The sequence below is a fragment of the Nilaparvata lugens genome, chromosome 9 (genome assembly GCF_014356525.2).
Source record: "Nilaparvata lugens isolate BPH chromosome 9, ASM1435652v1, whole genome shotgun sequence".
In the NCBI taxonomy this organism is placed as follows: Eukaryota; Metazoa; Arthropoda; class Insecta; order Hemiptera; family Delphacidae; genus Nilaparvata; species Nilaparvata lugens.
Window position 1 is genome coordinate 25,887,240 of NC_052512.1, and position 21,617 is coordinate 25,908,856.

Consider the following 21,617-nt stretch of genomic DNA (forward strand, 5'->3'; position numbering starts at 1 on the left):
TGCATAAGATCACGTAAAAAGATCAGAACACCAACACTCATAAAAGAGTCCAAGTCATAAGCTAATGTATGATAGTATGCCTATGGTATATGGTTTCAGTGGTTGTAGAGCATTGCAGGTCTAAGCTGGATTCAAGCAGTTGAAAAAACTCTTCAACGTCATAAAAAGGGTTAAGCATCGCAATGTATGTAGAGTTTTTTTTATTCTGTGTTCCTCATGTTTCTAAACTCGAGGGGCAATTTATTAAATAAACGATCTCCAGAGATGAGAGTGCTGTGACATAAAATCGAGTAAATCATGCTAGAAATGAAAAAAAATCAGCTGCAGGTCGAATCATTTAGATAGCTTTAGAACAATATTCAAGATTTGAATGACCGAAGATAACAAATCTTGGATCTTACAATATATATGCATGGGTACCTAGCTTTCATTTCTATGAATTGTATTGATAATTAGCGAAATGTATTCCATTATCTCTATAATATAATTCTTTTAATCATCATTAGAAAACTCTCACAGATTCTCAGTATCATGGATGCTACATCACATTATAATATAATGTTGTAATAAAATATTACTATTAGTTATTTTCTACATTGTTCCATTTTCCAAAAGATAGGCTGCTGCAGGCAAAGTCTCTTTTGTAATATAAATGAAAGGTAAACACAACGGAAATCAAACAATCAAGATTTAATTGAAATCATCTCTCCTATTGCAGTTGACGAACTAAAAACTTATTGATAAAATATTCCAACACTTTTTACTCTACTTATTGAAAATGCATGTAAGATTCAAAAGTACCATATATAGCCTACAAGGTGAGCAGCCTATAAACAGAGTATTTCAGAAGTAGTGTCGAAAATTTCAGGGTATTGTTCCTGGATGATAGGAGACTACAAAATATAGTATTTTAAGTGTCCAAAACTCAGCGGTTATCCTTATAGCTGCCATTTTGTTTTTTGTGCATGACTATGAGCAAACAAGATCATCCGAAAAGCATTGTAAAATCAGCTGGATGGCCATATGGAGCCATAACAAGTTTCAAAGCTTCATCTTAAATACAATTAGAGTAAAAAATGTAATATTGATGTTTAAATGATGAAAAGTGATCATGCATGCAGTAAGAAAAGAACCAATTTCTCTTTTATTCTCTTACCAATCTTGGTAAATGAGGTATCCTTGGAATCCTAATAAAAGTTGCTAACTTTTTTGTCTCTTGTAAATTTTCTGTAAAATGAACGGGTTTCGTGAAATTTACCATCAAAAATTTAAAATGGCTGCCACTTTGAAAATCTACATCAAATTTTTTTTATTTTATTTTTTAAAGTTTAGTCTTTATAGCATAAGAATTCATGCCAAATTTTCAATCAATACAACATTTCGTTGTTGAGATAAAAATTCCCAAGTGAAAAAAACAAAATGACAGCTATAAGGATAACCGCTGAGTTTTGGACACTTAAAATACTATATTTTGTAGTCTCCTATCTATAATACTGTAATATATAATACTGTATATATAATACTGTAACTTTCAGGATAAGTTACCGGTCGAATACTACACCTTTTGATGCACAACTGAATTTTAACCCCTCATGAGGGGGTGACTTAGGAGTTGTAAGTGGAATATTTAAAATGTAAACACCCATTGTGTGACCTTTTTAAAACAAGAAAGATGGCATCAATAAAAATGTTCTATGATATCTCTAGCCTACGGTATCCAAAGTGGCAGCTGATTGAAGTTTTAGTTTTTAAAGAAATGAAGGGTTGTAACTCAAATATTTAAAATGTAAACACCCATTGTGTGGTAGGTACATAATTTTGAAGGCCCTTTTTAAAACAATAATGATGACATCAATGAAAATGTTCTATATGAAACTTATTTCTATCCAAAATGGCGGCTGATTGAAGTTTCAAGTGAAAACTTAAACTTCAATCAGCCGCCATTTTGGATACAAGTACCATAGAGCATATGAATACTAAAACACTTGAGGCGATTTATACTGATTAGATTTTATTACTTACAACACTATAACACACGGAGGTAAACTAGAAACAACTAGTAGTTCTGTGAACAGTAGACCTCACGCAGTATTCTCATCCGCAAGTACCAGATGTCAACTGTTTTAAATGTTAGCCTAACAAACTCAGTTCCCATTTGAATTTGTATTCCATATGATATAATTCATCCAGTTCCGTGATGATCTTTCTATTTGATGAAAATTATTTTTTTAGAATCAAAAATATTATAATTTCTCCATCATTATTTAGTTCATATGTTTATTTTTATTCACCTATTAAATTAGTTTTTTCGAATGTGAGAATATTGATACTGATGGGCACGCATAATAATACCACGGACTGGAAAACAAAATATTGAAACCAAAGACCCTAAAGCTGCGATTAGACCAAATTTATTAAAAAAATGTTAATAATTCAATCCTTTTAGATCATATTAGATTGAACATAACTTATCATACACATGATGAACATATGTGTTTGTCAACTTCCATTCAATCTAATAGAATCTATAAGGATTAAGATAATAACCATTTTGTTAATAACTTCGGTGTAAACCCAGCTTGAGATGCATACCTCTTTAATCTCTTCGATTGAAACTATAGACCTTATACAAATACAGTACCGTCAAACCGGCTAACATGGGACAGTTTTCAACTTAGCATTGAAATTCAGTTCCATTATTATTTCAATAGTTTATTTCTCCTGTGCTCAGAACTCAGGTCTTTAATAATACTTCAAATATATACATTCGATTTCATTATTATTCCAACCTGTTCTGAAAAAAAAAATAAAAAATATTGTGTCCCAAGTTACCCACAGAGGTTGGGTAACTTGGGACAGCAATATGATTTGCCTGTAATTAGACAATTGAGTGGTTGAAGGCTACCTTGGGACATTAGATTTTAAATAATATGTTTAATATTCATAATAAAAATACTTTAACTGTAAAATAATTAAATAATTGATAAAATAATCGTGTGTAATAATTGAGTGTTCACAATAGAAGTTATTAAAGGCTCAATTTCTAGGTTACAATAATAGTAGATTGTTATGACTGTTAAAAAAGTATGTAAGCTGATAATCAAATGTTCAAAACTCCATTAAATATTTTCAATGATGTGTTCCCAACAAATCCACAATGCCAGAACTCGGAATGAATTGCACAGACAGCTGGTAAGTTGGAATTGGAGGGAAGGGGTTAAACTGTCCCAAGTTAGACTAATGTCCCAAGTTAGCCGGTTCTACGGTAATAGACTGGCTTCTCCACACATCTGTGTAATCACTTGTCAGCTGATTTATGATGAATAATTCTATAGTCAGATTTTTACTCTAATATTGGCGTATGAAGGAGGCTCCTTTCTCCTTTTATATTATCCTTGAAATGCAAAATTTCCAAAAACCTTGTATATACGTCGACGCGCAATTAAAAAAGTAACATACCTGTCAAATTTCATGAAAATCTATTACCGCGTTTCGCCGTAAATGCGCAACATATAAATATATAAACATTTGAACATTAAGAGAAATGCCAAACCGTCAACTTGAATCTTAAACCTCACTTCGTTCGGTGAACTATATACTGATAACTACCTAATAAATTATCACAAAGGAGCGAATTATAACTACCAGCGAATTATCACCAAGCCTACTTTAACTAATATAAGTAACTGTTTAAGAATAACTGTCAACAAGAATAATGACTGTTTAAACAAGTACGTAAGTCTATTGTCACTTTATCACTAATCTCTTGCAATGAGAAGAAATGACCGATATGACTGTCAACTCAGTCCGTCAACTCAGCTCCTGACTGCAACTTGCACCATTTATATGTGCAACAGAACTTTCGAGAGGGTTCTGGAGGTGCCGAACACACCCGACAAATCACAGTGATGTTAATTGCAGAAGGTTCCAGAACGCGCTTGTCATTGGTCGATGACTTCCTGCACCAAGACGTGAACTCACGGGAATGATCTAGAAGCCCCCCTGCCTTTGCCGTGTTGATTACCAGAAGATCTAGGAAGCGTTTGCCATTGGTCAACAACTCTGTCGACAGGAACACACTGGAAGATTCCAGAATCCCCTTGTGTCTGCTGCCCCTCTAAAGGTCTCATCCATAACAATATTTATTGATGCCACCCTTCTTGTTTTGAATGAAAGAAGCCTTTACAATGATGTACCACACAATGGATGTTTACATTTAAAATATTCGAGTTACAACCCCTAAGTCACCCCATTATAAGGGGTTGAAATTCAGTTGTACATCAAAAAGGAGGTAAAGTATTCGACCATCCAATAACTTATCCTTAAAGTTACAGTATTACCAGTATATCTACAACAGTCTCCAACTTATTGAAGGGGTCCAATGTCCAAAACATATGACCTACTCTGTATATCCTATACTATTAAACGAGCAATTTCTGTTTTTGGATGTTTCTATGTTTGTATTTCACCAGATCTCGAAAACAGCTCTAACGATTCTCACGAAATTCAGAACATAGTAGGTTTATAATATAAAAATTCGATTGCACTAGGTCTCATCCCTGGGAAAACTCACTGAAGGACATTAAAAGGATAACTATTATTAATCCTTGGAGAAAAAGCTGATAATAATTATTTCGTCGTCTGTTGATGATGGAATGTGAGTGAGCGAGTTCATGTGTGTGGGACTGTGTCAAAATTATGACTCAGCTGTTGAACTTTTGTAATCATTCAATCAGGTACTTAGTGCCGGTTGCAAAAAAGCCGGGTTATTCACAATCCTGATTAATTCCTGTAAATCCATCTTTTTGAAATGGTCTTCTCTGTTTTGGTTCACGTGAAATTAATCAGGATTAAAATTTAACTGGCTTTTGTGCAACCGGGCCTTTGTGAGGGAAATTTTGCATTCCTCTGAGAATTAATCTCAATTTACTGTGATTAGATAGAACATTTCTGTATGAACTATGAATGTTATTATAATTTCTTCTTTCATAATAAATTTTTCATATTTTTGTACTCCAGAGCGAAGCTTGGTCCCCGATATTTAAATTCAAAAAGTAATAATAAATTAACAAGGATTATTAGAATAATTAATAAAGAATGTTTCATTTGTTATAACTCCACCTTTATAAAAGTAATAACTTTTTTAGTGATAACTAATATGGTTTCCGTGAAGGAAGAAGTACGGTACAGAAGTGGCAATTAAAAATCTCATTTCAAAAATAAATGACAGTTTAAGTGTTATTAGTGTTAAAAGTGTGCAGCTCTATTTCTTGATATCTCTAAAGCATATGATGCTATTGATAAAAACATGATTCTGAAAAAACTTGATTTTTCAGGAGTAAGAGGAATTGCTAATGCTTGGTTAAGATGCTACCTATCTAATAGGAGTGAAAGGGTCAGAATTAATGATAATATAAATATTAATGATAATATGATACGTTGAGTGAACCCGGGGACATAACCATAGGTATTCCTCAAGGATCAGTGTTATCAAGTACTTTATTCCTGGTCTTTATTAACGATTTGACGGATGGTGACTTACTGGGAAAGATTATATCATTTGCAGACGATACAGTTATATTTAATTCAGCCAAAACAAATCAAGAACTTAAAAATACATTAGAAATGTATCTTAAGCACCTTAGGTGGTGGTTTTGCGAAAATAAATTAATTATCAACACAGACAAATCTAATATAAAACAATTTAATCTTCAAAACACGGATCTGGAGTTGGCTAGTATATTTACTTCCATAGATTAGATTGTGCGCAACAGGCGAATAATTTATTCTGTAACTGTGAAACAATAAAACAAGCACGTACAGTTAAGTATCTGGGCCTCATATTGGATAGTAGGCTCACTTGGTCAGATCATGTACAGAAGATAAAAAATGAGTTATTTGTAAACATAAGGGAGTTCTATTACCTCAGACAGTTATGTCCAAAAGAAGTATTGTTACAATTATACCATGCAATTATTGGTTCTAGAATAAATTATGGATTAATATCCAATGGGAGTGCATACAATGTTCATATTAAACCTGTGATAACTGGTCAGAAACATATATTAAAAATAATTTGTAATAAACATAAACAATATAGTTCAATGATGCTCTTCAGAGAACTATCAATAATACCAGTGAGACATTCTTTTCATTGCTGGATTTAGCTGAAAATAATGGTGATACGACAATAACGCTGGAGCCACACGAGGTCTGCTATCTCTTCGTAGTGAATGATTTAATAGAACAAACACTTGCCAACAGTTTGCAATTTAATAATCACATTTTCTCGAATTTCAAGCTTATTTTCAATTATAGGTGAAAATGTTACAAGACATTAATTGCAGAGATTTTCATGCTCTATCTTTTCCACTTAAAATTAGTTGCTTACATAGTATATGAAGGCTGATAATTGAAAATCTGAAATCAAACTTTGCATAGATGGGGCGGAGCTCCTGAAATTTTTACAGATATAGGACTTGTTGCAGTTGATAGAGCTTATCAATGACACTTTCAGGTATGAATTTGATCAAAATCGTTGGAGCCGTTTTTGAGAAAATCGCGAAAAACCCTGTTTTTGACAACATTTTCGTCATTTTAGCCGCCATCTTGAATTGCATTTTATCGAAATTGTTCGTGTCGGATCCTTATAGTGTAAGGACCTTACGTTCCAAATTTCAAGTCATCCGTTAATTGGGAGATGAGATATCGTGTACACAGTACACTTAAATCCAATAGAATCTATATAGTCCAGTCAATATAGACATAAAAAAGGGGGTGTGCTTGCAATTTATATTGTAGTTCTGATTTTTCAATATATTATTTGGGTACATAAGAAAAGTCCAGAACCAATTTCTGATGAATAATTCTATAGTCTGATTTTTTTTACTCTAATATTGGCATATGAAGGAGGCTCCTTTTTCCTTTTATATTATCCTTGAAATGCAAAATTTCCAAAAACCTTGTATATACGTCGACGCGCAATTTAAAAAGGAACATACCTGTCAAATTTCATGAAAATCTATTACCGCGTTTCGCCGTAAATGCGCAACATAAAAACATTAAAAAATTTAAACATTTAAACATTAAGAGAAATGCCAAACCGTCGAATGGAAACTTAGACCTCACTTCGTTCGGTCAATAAATCATAAATCAAATATTATAAAATATAAATCATCATAAATCAGCTGACAAGTGATTACACAGATATGTGGAGAAGCCAGTCTATTGCTGTATTTCCATAAGGTCTGTAGTTTCAATCAGGTACTTGTGGATGAGAATACTGCGTGAGGTCTACTGTTCACAGAACTATATATTCAAGTGTCCCCACACAGGGTAGCCTATAGGGAACACATTAGAAATTAGGAAACAATATTGTATTTGCTTTTTGGAATGTATTTGATTGTCTTTTTTTTTTTTTTTTTTAATAAAGAATTTGAATTTTAAATTTGAATTATTATTAAACTAGATGGCCCGGCGAACTTCGTACCGCCAAAAAGTCAATGTATCTCATGTCACACTTGACTTTATCTGGTGAATCACAAAATTTATCTGGCAATCAGAATTTCCATTTACATCTCAATACAGACTTCCTATATGCTTAGTGATGACTTCCTATGTGATTAGATTTGATGCATTGTTTTCAATTGGAGTGCGCATACCTATCCGCATCGTTTAGGTATGCGCATTTTAATTGAAAACAATTCATCAAATGTAATCGTCCGATGCGTGCCGTCCGATGTGTGCCGTCCGATGCGTGCCGTCCGATGTGTGCCGTCCGACCGATGACGACCTGTGTGCGCCTACCTTCATGCAGCATTTATTATTCTGTAAACATATTCTTCTGAATCAATTAGTAATAATATCTATGATTAAAGTATTGGAAAAAATACTTAGGTTGAATCAGTGTTTCGAAGATGAATTTAATGCATTCATAGTTGTTGATTTGTCATTAGATGGTCCAGGAAATATGCAATACTAGCAGGTAACCCGTGCTTCGCAAGGGTCTTTCTTAAAACTTGACGTAATGAAATCTAGAAGAATTCAAAATAGGCCTATAAGAATCCTCGGTTGATTAAGAATTTATATGCTGCATTTCAAGTAAATCAGTATGACCACCTTTCAATTAAAAAAAGAAGTTGGATTCAAAATGGCGGAAAAAATTTGGGTGTGACGGAAAACCTGTTTTTATCATTCGAAAAGGATCCCCAATCATACATATCTTCTAATTCCCCTTTTAAGAGAAATCTGCTGCTGCTTCCATACAAACTGGAAGCATGACAAATGATTGAAAACTTGACAAACTGAAAACTTGATGTGATCAAATTTTGAAGAATTTAAAATTGGTCTATAACCACCCTCGGGTAAGCAAGAATCTATATGCAAAATTCCAAGTTAATCAGTCCAGTAGTTCTGACGTGATAATGCGTCAAACATAATTTCTCTATACTTTACACCTGTATAGGCTACGTTTATAATCCAGTTCTTTCCTTTATTATAGTATAGAAGATGATACATGGATGGATGATCATTGTTATTTTACTGAAAGATAGAATAAGTTGAATAGTTTCCCTTTCAGAGGGAGTTTTGACAACCCACAAAACTCATTTTTCATTTGAAGATATAACGAAAAGGTGCACATGACCTTATTTTTTTGCTCAGCTTGCCAAAATACCCCTCATTCCAATATTAAAATTTTCGACTGACTGTACAGTGAGTCAGTCATTCTATCAGGGCTCGATCGAAATTTTAATTAAATAAAAATGGAAGAATATAATTTCTTTATGTAAATAACACCTTCATTCAAAGACATATTAACTGCATGCGTTTTCATATTGCCGATACAGCATTGATGAAACTGTAGACGTTTATTTAGCACTTTGTCTCAAAAATTGTTCTAGCTGAAAAATTAATAATTCATGCCACGTGTAGGCCTAAACAATGCATCAGGAGAACGAAGTTTCAAAACTATGTTTTTCAGGTAGAAAGCAATATAGAAACAGATGTTCCTTTTTTAATTTCGACCATATGATTTGGTGATTTTTTAATGAAATCGAATGTACCATTAATGAAATTTAAACATTAATTCTGAAAAATCTAGAAGGAAAATTAAAATTTGGGCTTCCAGGTGCACGAGATTGATATTTTTAGAATCTATGTGCAAAATTTGGAGATGTAAATCATTCCCGTTTTTCCGGTATGCAATCCACAAGTTGACATGTTTTGATGCGAACAAACGAACAAGCACAACCCTACTCTCTCTTATTATATAGAAGATAAGATATGACAAATCTCACAGAATACCATTTCTTCCATCCATTCTTTCCATCTCCCATTTTAGGATTAATAAAAACATTTTTGTTTAGCTAAATTTAGAAAAATGGTGAAATATTCTGTCATTCTTCAGTAATTAATGATGCAATATGAACAACTCTCTTTCATGAGGTGAATCATGTTTCTCCAAAACTTTCCAGTTTCTCAATAATAGGGGACTGATAATTATATATTATTTGTATAGTTCTTTTAAGGAACCATTATCTACAGCTGGTACCAATCAACTACAATTCAACTCCAAACTACCGTATTAATACCAGTACAAAATTTAACAGTACAGAATAATGAATAAAATTCAATGAAAAATTATTATAATCAAAAACACGTGATCCACTAATCTATATTATATAAAAGCGAAATGGCACTCACTCACTGACTGACTCACTCACTCGCAGAACTAAAAATCTACCGGACCAAAAACGTTCAAATTTGGTAGGTATGTTCAGTTGGCCCTTTAGAGGCGCACTAAGAAATCTTTTGGTGATATTTTAACTCTAAGGGTGGTTTTTAAGGGTTCAAAGATTTTTTTGCATGTATATTCTTCTTATTCCAATATCTTAAAATGATAATGAAATGTCCATACCATATGTTAATATAGAACTATAATCTAGAGAGAGTACCTCTTCGAAACAGTTGCTCAGGTAACTAAATTAAAAATTTTGTCAGGTTGGCATTCAGTTGAATTGACTTTGTTAGGTTGGCACCAAGTTGAAGATTGAAATGCATTTATCCAGGACCTCCTAAATACCAATTTTACAATTAACAATAATTAGCGTTTTCTCAGCTTTTCTGCGTTTCCTCTCCTTTTTCAATAATTGATGGAAATATATTAAATTCAGTACACAGGTTTAGCTAAGGTGGAAGAATTTTGTTCGCCAAAGATACGCCGATATAGTAACAGGTGTTTTTCGAGATCAAATTGACATAATACGTTCAAATTCGGTACAGAGGTTCCGCTGAGGTCCACATGCAGGCGAGCGAAGCGAGCCCGCTGATCTCATTTTTGGACAATCCAGTCGGGGGTCCAGACTTCGGTACAGAGGTTCCGCTGAGGTCTACATGCAGGCGAGCGAAGCGAGCTCGCTGATCTCATTTTTTGACGATCCAGTCGGGGGTCCAGGGGGCGGATCCCCCTGGCTAGACAGATATGGCGAGCGAAGCGAGCCTGACGGCTAGTACATTATATTATCAATGTCTATCTAGTAATATTATTAAAAACCAATTAATTCCAAACACCGAAGACATCACAATTATTTGAAACAAAGCAATGTCTTTAGAGCAGGTAAGTCATTAACCTAAGGCCGCATTGCTGGATGGTTTCACATAGAACAGTCATTTTGTTTTTAGTCGGGGCGCTTAGAATAAAATACATGGGCGCTTATGGAGTAGCACAAGTTCTTGTCTACTATCTACCGACGGCTTTTGAATGACGCAATAATTATAACAGCTAATTTTTATTTCTGTGTGTGGTCAGCTCACAAATCTTCTCCCATAAGGATTACATGTAGACTTTGAAGGACCGTAGGAAAGAGTCCTGAAGTCGGATTATAAATTTGATAGGCCATAAACCTGTTCCTAAACATAACGAACACAACTATAAAAATCATAAAATTCGGTGCACATTTAAAAAAGTTATTGAATGTCAAAATTTGAGGCTCGATTTTTATTTATATAGATTACAGGACTGGAGTTTCGTGTTGAAACTTTTTATAAAAGTGGAGTTGACAAATAGGCTGATAAAAACATGTTCTTTTTCAACTATAAAGAAGTTTCACAATATCAATATATATATATCCAACAATTAAAAAACTGTTTTGTTTCAGTTGATGAAGACCGCCTTCTCAGTGAGTAATTTATTCTACACAAAGCGAACATCAACTCAATGAAATGGAGCTCAAAAAACTGTTATGATTTCATTTTTCCAAGGTTTTATTACAAATAATAATAATAATTATTATACGAACATCCAAATCAAATGCTGCAAATCACCCCGAAGACTTCTGCTACTGCAAATATTGACAACAGGGTAAACAGCTAGATGGAAATTCGATGAGCGCTACTATTCAAATATTGTTTGTCAGCCCGGTTTTATTACAATAAATTAATAATACAAAAATAATTTATAATGTCATTGTGCACTTTATTGCTTTTTCAAGTTGATGTCAACAAATAAATTGAAAATTAATCTTTGAAAAACAATATTAAGACGCTCATACACTATAGTGAGGTCCACGTTATAATGGCAGTAGGCCTATTTGATTAACTAACAATGGTGTTGCCATCCTTGTCTATATCATTCGACAAGGCAGGTAATGTTATCCTTTTCTACCTCTGCAACGTCGCCACATCGTTTTTCATCAATTTAGCACTACAGGCTAATCAACAAGATATGTTAACTCAATTATCATGAAAATTTATTATTTAAACATAAAAAATATATTTTCTTGATGAATAAATAATAATTGATCATTTTCAACAAGAATGAACAGTTAATGTGCCATCTGATATACCAGTTCAGCTATATTCCATAGAAGGCAGTGTTAAGGCAGAGAATCAGCCAAGCTGTTCTCATAGATTTCCCCTCTGTCGCTATAACGTGGACCTCACTATATGCCATGTATGACATTTAGATAGAATATAATAATATACAAAAACAATGAATCAAACAAACTTTTTAAATTTTTACTACTTTTAATAGGTATTTTTTTAAATTAGGTGGTCTACAGAATTTAACTTTGGATTTTTGTAATTAATGATAAAAATTCCAGCTCAGATACGTTTCTGGAAATGTAATGCAACAAGATATTCATATTTGACATGATTTGTAACCCCACCAATTAAATATAGAATTTATGATGTGCTGTACCAAGAGTGATAAAATTTAAATTGAATTTTATTGTCATACTTGTAAAGTAGGCTACCTAGCGAAACAAAAGTAATATAATACAGAGAGAGTCATATGTATGGGAACACCTCAATAAATTGGAGACTGTTGTAGATAATTATAATACTGTAACTTTCAGGATAAGTTATTGCCGAATCTTCTACCTTTTGACGTACAACTGAGCTTCAACCCCTCATAAGGGGGTGACTTAGGGGTTGTAACTCGAATATTTTTAATGTAAACACCCAATGTGTGGTACATCATTTTAAAGGCCTTTTTAAAACAAGAAAGATGGCATCTATAAAAATGTTTTGTGATACTTTTATCCAAAATGGCGGCTGATTGAACTTTATCAATTATTTCTTTAAAAACTAAAACTTCAATCCAAAATGGCGGCTGATTGAATTTTATCAATTATTTCTTTAAAAACTAAAACTTCAATCAGCCGCCATTTTGGATAAAATTTCATAGAACATTTCTATTCATGTCATCTTTCTCGTTTTGAAAAGGCCTTTAAAATGATGTATCACACAATGGGTGTTTACATTTAAAATATTCGAGTTACAACCCCTAAGTAACCCCCTTATGAGGGGTTGAATTTCAGTTGTACGTCAAAAGGTAGAGGATTCGACCAATAACTTATTCTGAGAGTTACAGTATCATATCTACTACAGCAGTCTCAAATCTACAGCAGTCTCAAATCTACAGCAGTCTCAAATCTACAGCAGTCTCAAATCTACAGCAGTCTCAAACTTATTGAGGTGTTCCCATACATATGACTCACTCTGTTAATACACATAATGCTTGAATAGTTGAATAGAATCAATAAATAAAAGCAGATTGTAATGAGGGAAATATATTGATTCAAATAGAATAAATGAAACAAATTAGAATAGGTACGGTAGCCTACATTTTAAATACGGTTTTCTCGAAAACGGGACTAGCGATTTTTTCCAAATTTATATCCTGGATAGCTATTTATAGGCCCTATCAACTGACATGAGTCTCATTACTGGGAAAATTGCAGGAGCTCCGTAATATTTTTGAGAAAAATGGATTTTGTTGAATTTCTATCACGATTTTCTCAAAAATGACTTGATAGATTTTTTCAAATTCATACCCTGTATTTATCAACTCTATCAACTGGCATGAGTCTCCTTCCTGTGAAACTAACATGGGGTCCACCCCATCCTTGAGAAATGGACTTTGTAGCCTCCTTCTCGTGCATGAGGTAGGTAGGTAGAGTTTTATAAAAAGAACACAATCATACCTAGTCAAGATATTTAATCTGCAGAACAGCTGTTTTGACGACTTTTAAAAAATCATTGAATTGCACAATAGAAGATCTGGTGTGGCGCACTCACACAACTTTCCTTGCCGTTATGAAAATTAATCACCTGACGCTAGTGTTCTCGCGCATCTCAAGTCTACTTATAAACAAAGATCTGAGCCAGCTGGTGACAGTACAATAACGCTGCAGACATACAAGGTCTGCTATCTCTTCATAGTGAATGATTTAATAGAATCAACAGTTGCCAACAGTTTGCAATTGAATAAGCAAATTTCTCAAATTTCAATATTATTTTCAATTTTAGGTGAAAATGTTACTGGATATTAATTATAGAGATTTTCATGCTCAATCTTTTTCACTCGAAATTTTTTGTTCAAATTATATCTGAGCCCTGATAATTGGAAATCTAAAATCAAACTTTGCATAGATGGGGCGGAACTCCTAAAATTTTTACAGATACGGTATGGGACCTGTGGCAGTTGATATAGCTTATCAATGACTATTCTAGGTATAAATTTGATCAAAATCGTTGGAGCCATTTTCGAGACAATCGCGAAAAACCCTGTTTTTGACAACATTTTCACCATTTTAGCCGCCATCTTGAATTGTATTTGATCGAAATTGTTCGTGTCAGATCCTTACAGTGAAAGGACCTTAAGTTCCAAATTTCAAGTAATTCCGTTAATTGGGAGATGTGATATCATGTAATCTATAAGGACGGAAAAATAATAATAATTTTCTTAACAACTATGGTGTAATTTGTTTAATAATGTTTAATGTAATAATGGTGTTTTAATGTTTGTCCGGCATGCTTGTAACAGCATTATAACCTCCTCATTAAAAACACACTTTGAGCTGCAACAATGTAGCCTATGGAACTTCATGTACGGCAGCATAGATGAATTTGAACATTAATTCTGAAAAATCTAGAGGGAAAATTGAAATTTGGGCTTCCAGGTGCACGAGATTGATATTTTTAGAATCTATGTTCAAAATTTGGAGATCTAAATCATTCCCGTTTTTCCGGTATGCAATCCACAAGTTGACATGTTTTGATGCGAACAAACACAACCCTACTCTCTTTTATATAGATTAGTTATTAACCGATTAATTTATTTATTACTGTCAATGAATTATTGATTCCTTCAATAATTGTGATTTTTATAATAATTGCTGACATCCGGTATTACAAAAAAGCTTTTAAAATTCGAAATCAGAGCTTTCCTATCACGATTATCGGCCAAGTTGCCCAAGCCGCAAAGATTGCTGAGTACAAATTGACGCCGCTCGACAGTGAGACTCTGTCGATACGCACAAGTGTGCACTGAACTGAAATTGGCTGCCAACAGAGTCGCTCCACTCGTAAAAACGCGACTGGCTAGTGTCGCAGATGTGCATCGAGCCTAAGTGTGAGTTGAGCCTTATTGACCAATAATGCAAGTACAGTAAATTATGAAGTTCAGCAGTACCTAAGTTTTATCAAACTATTTGAACTGTATTAGGTCACTAACGACTACTATTTGAGCCGTAATTCACACAATCTGGCAACGTTGATGCAGCGCTAGTCTCAACCTATTTATTAGTACTTCACGGTTACACTGTAGAATGTCTGAATGTCTGTAGTACTACAGTATTCCCAGAACACACACAATTATACTCATTCCTTACAAAATTGAACTCCAGATAATTCAAGTAAAGGTACGTTTTCGTTTATGCGAAAACTTCCGACGTCGACCGCGACCGAGTCGGGCTCAATTTCAAGATGGTTGAAAATCCGTGGTCGACTGCCGAAGCACGACAAGGTCGCCATTTCAAAAGTCACACATTCAGACCAAAGTTAGGTTGTCTGTCATTATATTTATTTTAGATTATTTCAATTAAATAGAAAAGTACCACAAACGCAAGAAAATCGCTGTTATATATTATAATATGATGATATACTTTGTAGTTGACCGAGCAAAGTGAAGTTTCAAGTCGACGGTTTGGCATTTCTCTTTGTTTAAATGTTTATATGTTGCGCATTTACGGCGAAACGCTGTAATAGGTTTTCATGAAATTTGACAGATATGTTACTTTTTAAATTGCGCGTCGACGTATATACAAGGTTTTTGGAAATTTTGAATTTTAAGGATAATATAAAAAAAGGAAAAGGAGCCTCCTTCATAAGCCAATATTAGAGTAAAAATTGACGCCGCTCGACAGTGAGACTCTGTCGATACGCACAAGTGTGCACTGAACTGAAATTGGCTGCCAACAGAGTCGCTCCACTCGTAAAAACGCGACTGGCTAGTGTCGCAGATGTGCATCGAGCCTAAGTGTGAGTTGAGCCTTATTGACCAATAATGCAAGTACAGTAAATTATGAAGTTCAGCAGTACCTAAGTTTTATCAAACTATTTGAACTGTATTAGGTCACTAACGACTACTATTTGAGCCGTAATTCACACAATCTGGCAACGTTGATGCAGCGCTAGTCTCAACCTATTTATTAGTACTTCACGGTTACACTGTAGAATGTCTGAATGTCTGTAGTACTACAGTATTCCCAGAACACACACAATTATACTCATTCCTTACAAAATTGAACTCCAGATAATTCAAGTAAAGGTACGTTTTCGTTTATGCGAAAACTTCCGACGTCGACCGCGACCGAGTCGGGCTCAATTTCAAGATGGTTGAAAATCCGTGGTCGACTGCCGAAGCACGACAAGGTCGCCATTTCAAAAGTCACACATTCAGACCAAAGTTAGGTTGTCTGTCATTATATTTATTTTAGATTATTTCAATTAAATAGAAAAGTACCACAAACGCAAGAAAATCGCTGTTATATATTATAATATGATGATATACTTTGTAGTTGACCGAGCAAAGTGAAGTTTCAAGTCGACGGTTTGGCATTTCTCTTTGTTTAAATGTTTATATGTTGCGCATTTACGGCGAAACGCTGTAATAGGTTTTCATGAAATTTGACAGATATGTTACTTTTTAAATTGCGCGTCGACGTATATACAAGGTTTTTGGAAATTTTGAATTTTAAGGATAATATAAAAAAAGGGAAAAGGAGCCTCCTTCATAAGCCAATATTAGAGTAAAAATTAGACTATAGAATTATTAATCATAAATCAGCTGTGAAGTTGATTATAAATTGCATGCCATGACGCATGCAATTAGGCTATTCAATATCTCAATGTAATTTGGTAAAAAATCAGCTGCTGTGTAGACTATAAATTGCATGCCTCATCGAATGCAATTTTTATGCACTATTGAATGAACTATTGATTGCGTGCAATAACGCATGCAATTAATAACTAAAATAACATAGTATTGTCTCTCGAACTTTCTCTGCTTTGAACTCGGGCTGTCCTGTTGCCAGTATGTCTTGAAGGAGATTAGCTTTTGATGTTAGCATTTTTGATACACCAACCCCAACAGCCATTAGCCGTTTTCACGCCGATACGACATACAGACAGGATTTACTCTGATGGACAGTATAAGAGGAGGCTGCGGTTTATAACTGCGCGAGGTCTACTGTTCACAGAACTACTAGTTAAGATTAGAATTCACTGCAGATGGCTGAGAGACAGCTTCTCGAGGAGTGCTGCCGCAATCGAACGCGCACAATGTTTGAACAAATTAGCATAAACGAAAACGCTCCTATGATTGATTTAATACAGAAGCAGTCGGCCATTTTGTACAAGCCCGACACGGTCATAGTCGACGGCGGAATTTTTCGCACAAATAAAAATGTACCTTAATGTCAAATGTAATTCATAGTCTCCAATATATTTGTATATCTATATTGTAAAGTAAATAAATCTGTTATAAACCTACTTGAATTATACAACAAATAAAAGTCATCTTGGCTTTCAAATTTTATTCAACATTCAGCATTGATTTCACGAATATTGTGCTTGCCAGCACACCTGAGTTTTTCAATAACATACAAGAAACGGAACACTAATTATCATCCTGTTGCAATCATATTGCAGGACACAGCGCCAAGCCAAATTATTAGAAAAAGAGATCATTGACAGAATTTTTGCGTCCACTAATTCAATACTCATACTTGTATCACTTTTCTATTCTGAATGGGGGGCATGGCTAATCCATATCATCTTCACTTTCTCTAAAATCGTATGACTTGGATTTTCGCAGTCCGTCTTCGATGTCAGATACCTACAACACAGAAAAAGCTCCATATAACAGGCTAATACGGCAACAAGGCCAAACAATCAAAACTATTCTCTACTAATATTGAAGATACTTGAGAAATTGTCGAAAAATCCACTTTATTTTAATAAAAAAATATTGCACAGTAGCATGCTTTTAATTATGAAAAAGTTTCACAACATCAATATTCACTCTACAAACTTCATCAAATATATTCTCTACTAATAAATTCAAAGTTACTTTATAGAACTAAAGTTGCTTATTAGAAAGGTGAGATTAATTAGAATTATAACTCTATAGAAAGGTCCACGTTATTATGGCAGTATTTGATCAACATTGGTGTTGCTATTCTTGTCTATTATGCAACAAAGCAGATAACCCTCTCCTTTTCTACCTCAGCAAAGTTACATGATCATTTTTCAACAATGTAGTCATATTACAAATTAAAGCTTACATAATATCCTACAATATTCATCCTACAACTTTTTTTATATCCTCCTCTAGTTTTCTAGATATCCGCTCTTGAAGATATGACACTTTTGAAAAAAACACGTTTGCCACCAATGTTTTTCTATTTTTGCACTTATAACTTTTTTTAAAATCGATCGGAAAAATCCATGCTGATTATGAGCTTATAAGGCAATGAATTCTTTTCAATTTTATGTATAGTTTCACACATTTACGATTTTCCCTACACCTTTTGCAGTAGCTTTAGTTTAGAGTGCTAAATCTCCATTTTTGCAACAATAGACCAATTGACAAAGGAATTTGGAGGGAATGTTTTAAACAAAATTTTCGACTTTGCAGCTTTGTTGAGACTAGTTAGGAGAAGAACATATCAAAAGTCCCCATTCCTAACTGATGTGCTAAGGGGATGAGGGTGGTTTAAAAGTGGCATTTTTCAGCGTTTTGCTTCCACGCTCATATCTTGAGAACAATGCGTTCAACCGACATAACTAACCATTCAAAAATGAAGCTTGGTTATGTAACTACACTTTTTGTTTAGTGGAATTTTGTGATATTATCAACAGTTGCCGAGATATTCGCTCTTGAAGGTGTGTAATTGTTAAAATTACAGGTTTTCATCCAATGTTTTGCTCTTTCAGGGCTCTTTCAGGAGTTATCGTGTTCACAGACATACACACACACAGAACAACACCCAAAAATCATGTTTTTGGACTCAGGGGACCTTGAAATGTATAGAAAACTAGTAATTTAGGGTACCTTAATTTTTTTAGAAAGCAATACTTTCCTAACCTATGGTAATAGGGCAAGGAATGTAAAAAAGAGACGGTTTCTTTCCAATGGTTTAAACATTGTTCAATTTGGACTAGTAGACCTACTTTGGTGAATACTAGCAGGTAAACCCAGCTACGCAAGGGTCTACTTTAAAACTTGACGAACTGAAATCTTGACCGAGTGGGACCTTGAAGAGTTTGAAGACCTAGAATCATCCTCGGTTAATTAAGAATCTTATGCAAAATTTTAAGTTAATTTCAGTCCAGTAGTTTAGACGTGATGATGTGTAAAACATAATTTTTCTATCCCGTACGTGTATAAGCCAGTTCTCTCTTCTATTTTAGTAATAGATAAGTTCTTCAACTTGGTACTAACATAATAAAGTCTCAGAACTCAAATCTTGTTTAAAAACCTTCCTCAACTTAATGTCAACCTGACAATATAGGACTGGTTATTAATTTAGTTACCAATTTTAACCATCTGTTTTGAAGAGGTAGTCTCTCTAGATTTTAGTTCCATATTGACATATGGTATGTACATTTGAATATAATTATTCATGTCCCATAAATGAAGTTTGAACATTTATTCTGAAAAATCTAGAAGGAAAATTGAAATTTGGGCTTCAAGGTGCACGAGATTGATATTTTTAGAATCGATGTGCAATATTTGGATATCTAAATCATTCACATTTCTCCGGTATGCAATCCACAAGTTGGCTTGTTTTGGTGCGAACAATCACAACTCTACTCTTTCTTATTATATAGATGATTTTTTCAATTCATAATAATTTTGAATGAACCTTGTACTTTGTTGAAGAGTAATTTATTAATCTATATTTAAAAAAATATATTATTTAAACAATCCTAGGTAAACCCAGACTTTATCCTACAAGTGATCTTTTCAATGAATTCAAAGTACTAACTGTTCGACAGCTGTACATAAAAAACTTGATAATATAATTATATTAAAAATAATAAAAATAAATTTCTTCTTCGTGAAAGAAACTTGAATTTAAATTTACGTCCTACCAGAGAAACATTCCATCAAGACAGGATGGATTTGAATCTATGTAGAAGACAATTCACTTATTTATCACAGAGGATAATAAATCTTGTTCCTACTCATTTTTTGCCAATATAAGCCGGAGCAAAAAACTAAATTGCGAAATTGAGGAATGGATAGGATCAAATAAAACTGAAGAAAAAATCTTCTAGGCACCAACTGTTTCTTGTTTTATGTTTTTTTATCATAGAATAATCATTGTGTGTTACTAAACTTTTATCTAATTTCATCATCTACTAATCTACAAAATTATATTTTGTGTGTAATCTTTGTTCTTAATTTGGTTGTAATTTCTTAGTTTATATTGAATAAATATATTACTGCAACTTAGGTCTATGCACACGTTTTACCTTGTAGGCTACTCCTTAAACATAGATGGACATAAAAAATATACTGCAGTTTTGGGATTATTTTTATATATTTAATAGTATTTTTAGATGTTATTATAATTGTGTAGTTTTTTTGAGAAATAAATTTGAATTTATTGGTTAATTGTTGATACCTGAATGAATCCTTTGGCAACAGCATACATAATCATGGCTAGAGCAGCAAATACAGTGGCGAAAACTTTATCCTTGGCTTTAAATAGTGAATCACCCGATTTTTTTTCGCTTTCTTCTCTCAGCTTCTTTTGCTTTTGTTCGTAATCTGGAAAAATCAGAACAGAAGCCATAAGAATAGCTATTCCCCACCAATTTTTAAACTAATCATTTCTCAACTGTTATTAAACAAAACTCCAAATTAAATGCTGTGAATCACCCCGAATACTTCTGCTACTGCAAATATTGACAACATGGTAAACAGCTAGATGGAAATTCGATGAGCGCTACTATTCAAAAATTATTTGTCAGCCCGGGAATCGAACCTGTTACCTCCTAATTGCCGATCAGGAATGTTTACCCTTACACCAAACTGACAATCTCTGGATAGCAGCGCTCATTTTATACAAAGCCATAGCGGCCAGCCAGTCTACGGATGGAAAGTACTGAGATAATTTTGCATTTATTCAAATGCTAATTAATTAATAATAATTATTATTAAAAGAAAATCCAAATTCAATGCTGTAAATCACCCCGAAGACTTTTGCTACTGTGCAAATATTGACAACAGGGTAAACAGCTATTGTTCTATGATGGAAGATGTAAATTCGATCCAGAATACTCAGACATTCGAATCCAGAGATTGTTTACCCTGTTATCAATATTTGCAGTAGCAGAATTCTTCGGGGTGATTCAAAGCATTTAATTTGGATTTTCGTTTAATAATAATTATTAATTCATTAGCATTTGAATAAATGCAATATCTCAGTAATAATTACTGAGAAATTATTGATGGAAATCATTAAGATAATATAAGATTGGAATTATTTCCATCTGTATTTCTTAACTGTTCGCAAAACTGCTGATTCCCACATTCTATGGTGAGGTCCACGTTATATAGGCAGTGTTTGATTAGCAATGGTATTGCTATCCTTGTCTATCATTCAACAAAGCGTATAGCGCTATCTCTTTCTCGCTCTGCTCTGTTGCCAGATTGTCTTTCAACAATGTAAACCAATAATTAATTAACAAAATATTCCATCACATATTATGAAAATTCATCATGAAATTATTGAAAAATATAATTTCTTGCTTAATAA

At 33.6% G+C, this 21,617-nt stretch overlaps 2 protein-coding genes across 6 annotated transcripts in view; one reads left to right on the forward strand and one right to left on the reverse strand.

Annotated features, from left to right (window-relative positions):
- LOC120353090 overlaps positions 1 to 11,228 on the forward strand; it is a 33,162-nt gene extending 21,934 nt beyond the window's left edge. For all 5 annotated transcript variants that reach the window (XM_039435701.1, XM_039435705.1, XM_039435706.1 and 2 more), the window contains one exon: positions 11,157 to 11,228. In XM_039435701.1, the coding sequence (XP_039291635.1) occupies positions 11,157 to 11,219 (63 nt within the window). In that variant the 3' untranslated portion in view covers positions 11,220 to 11,228. The remainder of the gene's footprint in view (positions 1 to 11,156) is intronic.
- A 6,136-nt stretch (positions 11,229 to 17,364) lies between these two features.
- LOC111064447 (metaxin-1) overlaps positions 17,365 to 21,617 on the reverse strand; it is a 48,350-nt gene continuing 44,097 nt past the window's right edge. Inside the window, exons 6-7 of the mRNA XM_039435710.1 lie at positions 20,481 to 20,626; positions 17,365 to 17,683 (exon numbers count right to left, since the gene is read on the reverse strand). Of these exons, the coding sequence (XP_039291644.1) occupies positions 17,609 to 17,683; positions 20,481 to 20,626 (221 nt within the window). The 3' untranslated portion in view covers positions 17,365 to 17,608. The remainder of the gene's footprint in view (positions 17,684 to 20,480; positions 20,627 to 21,617) is intronic.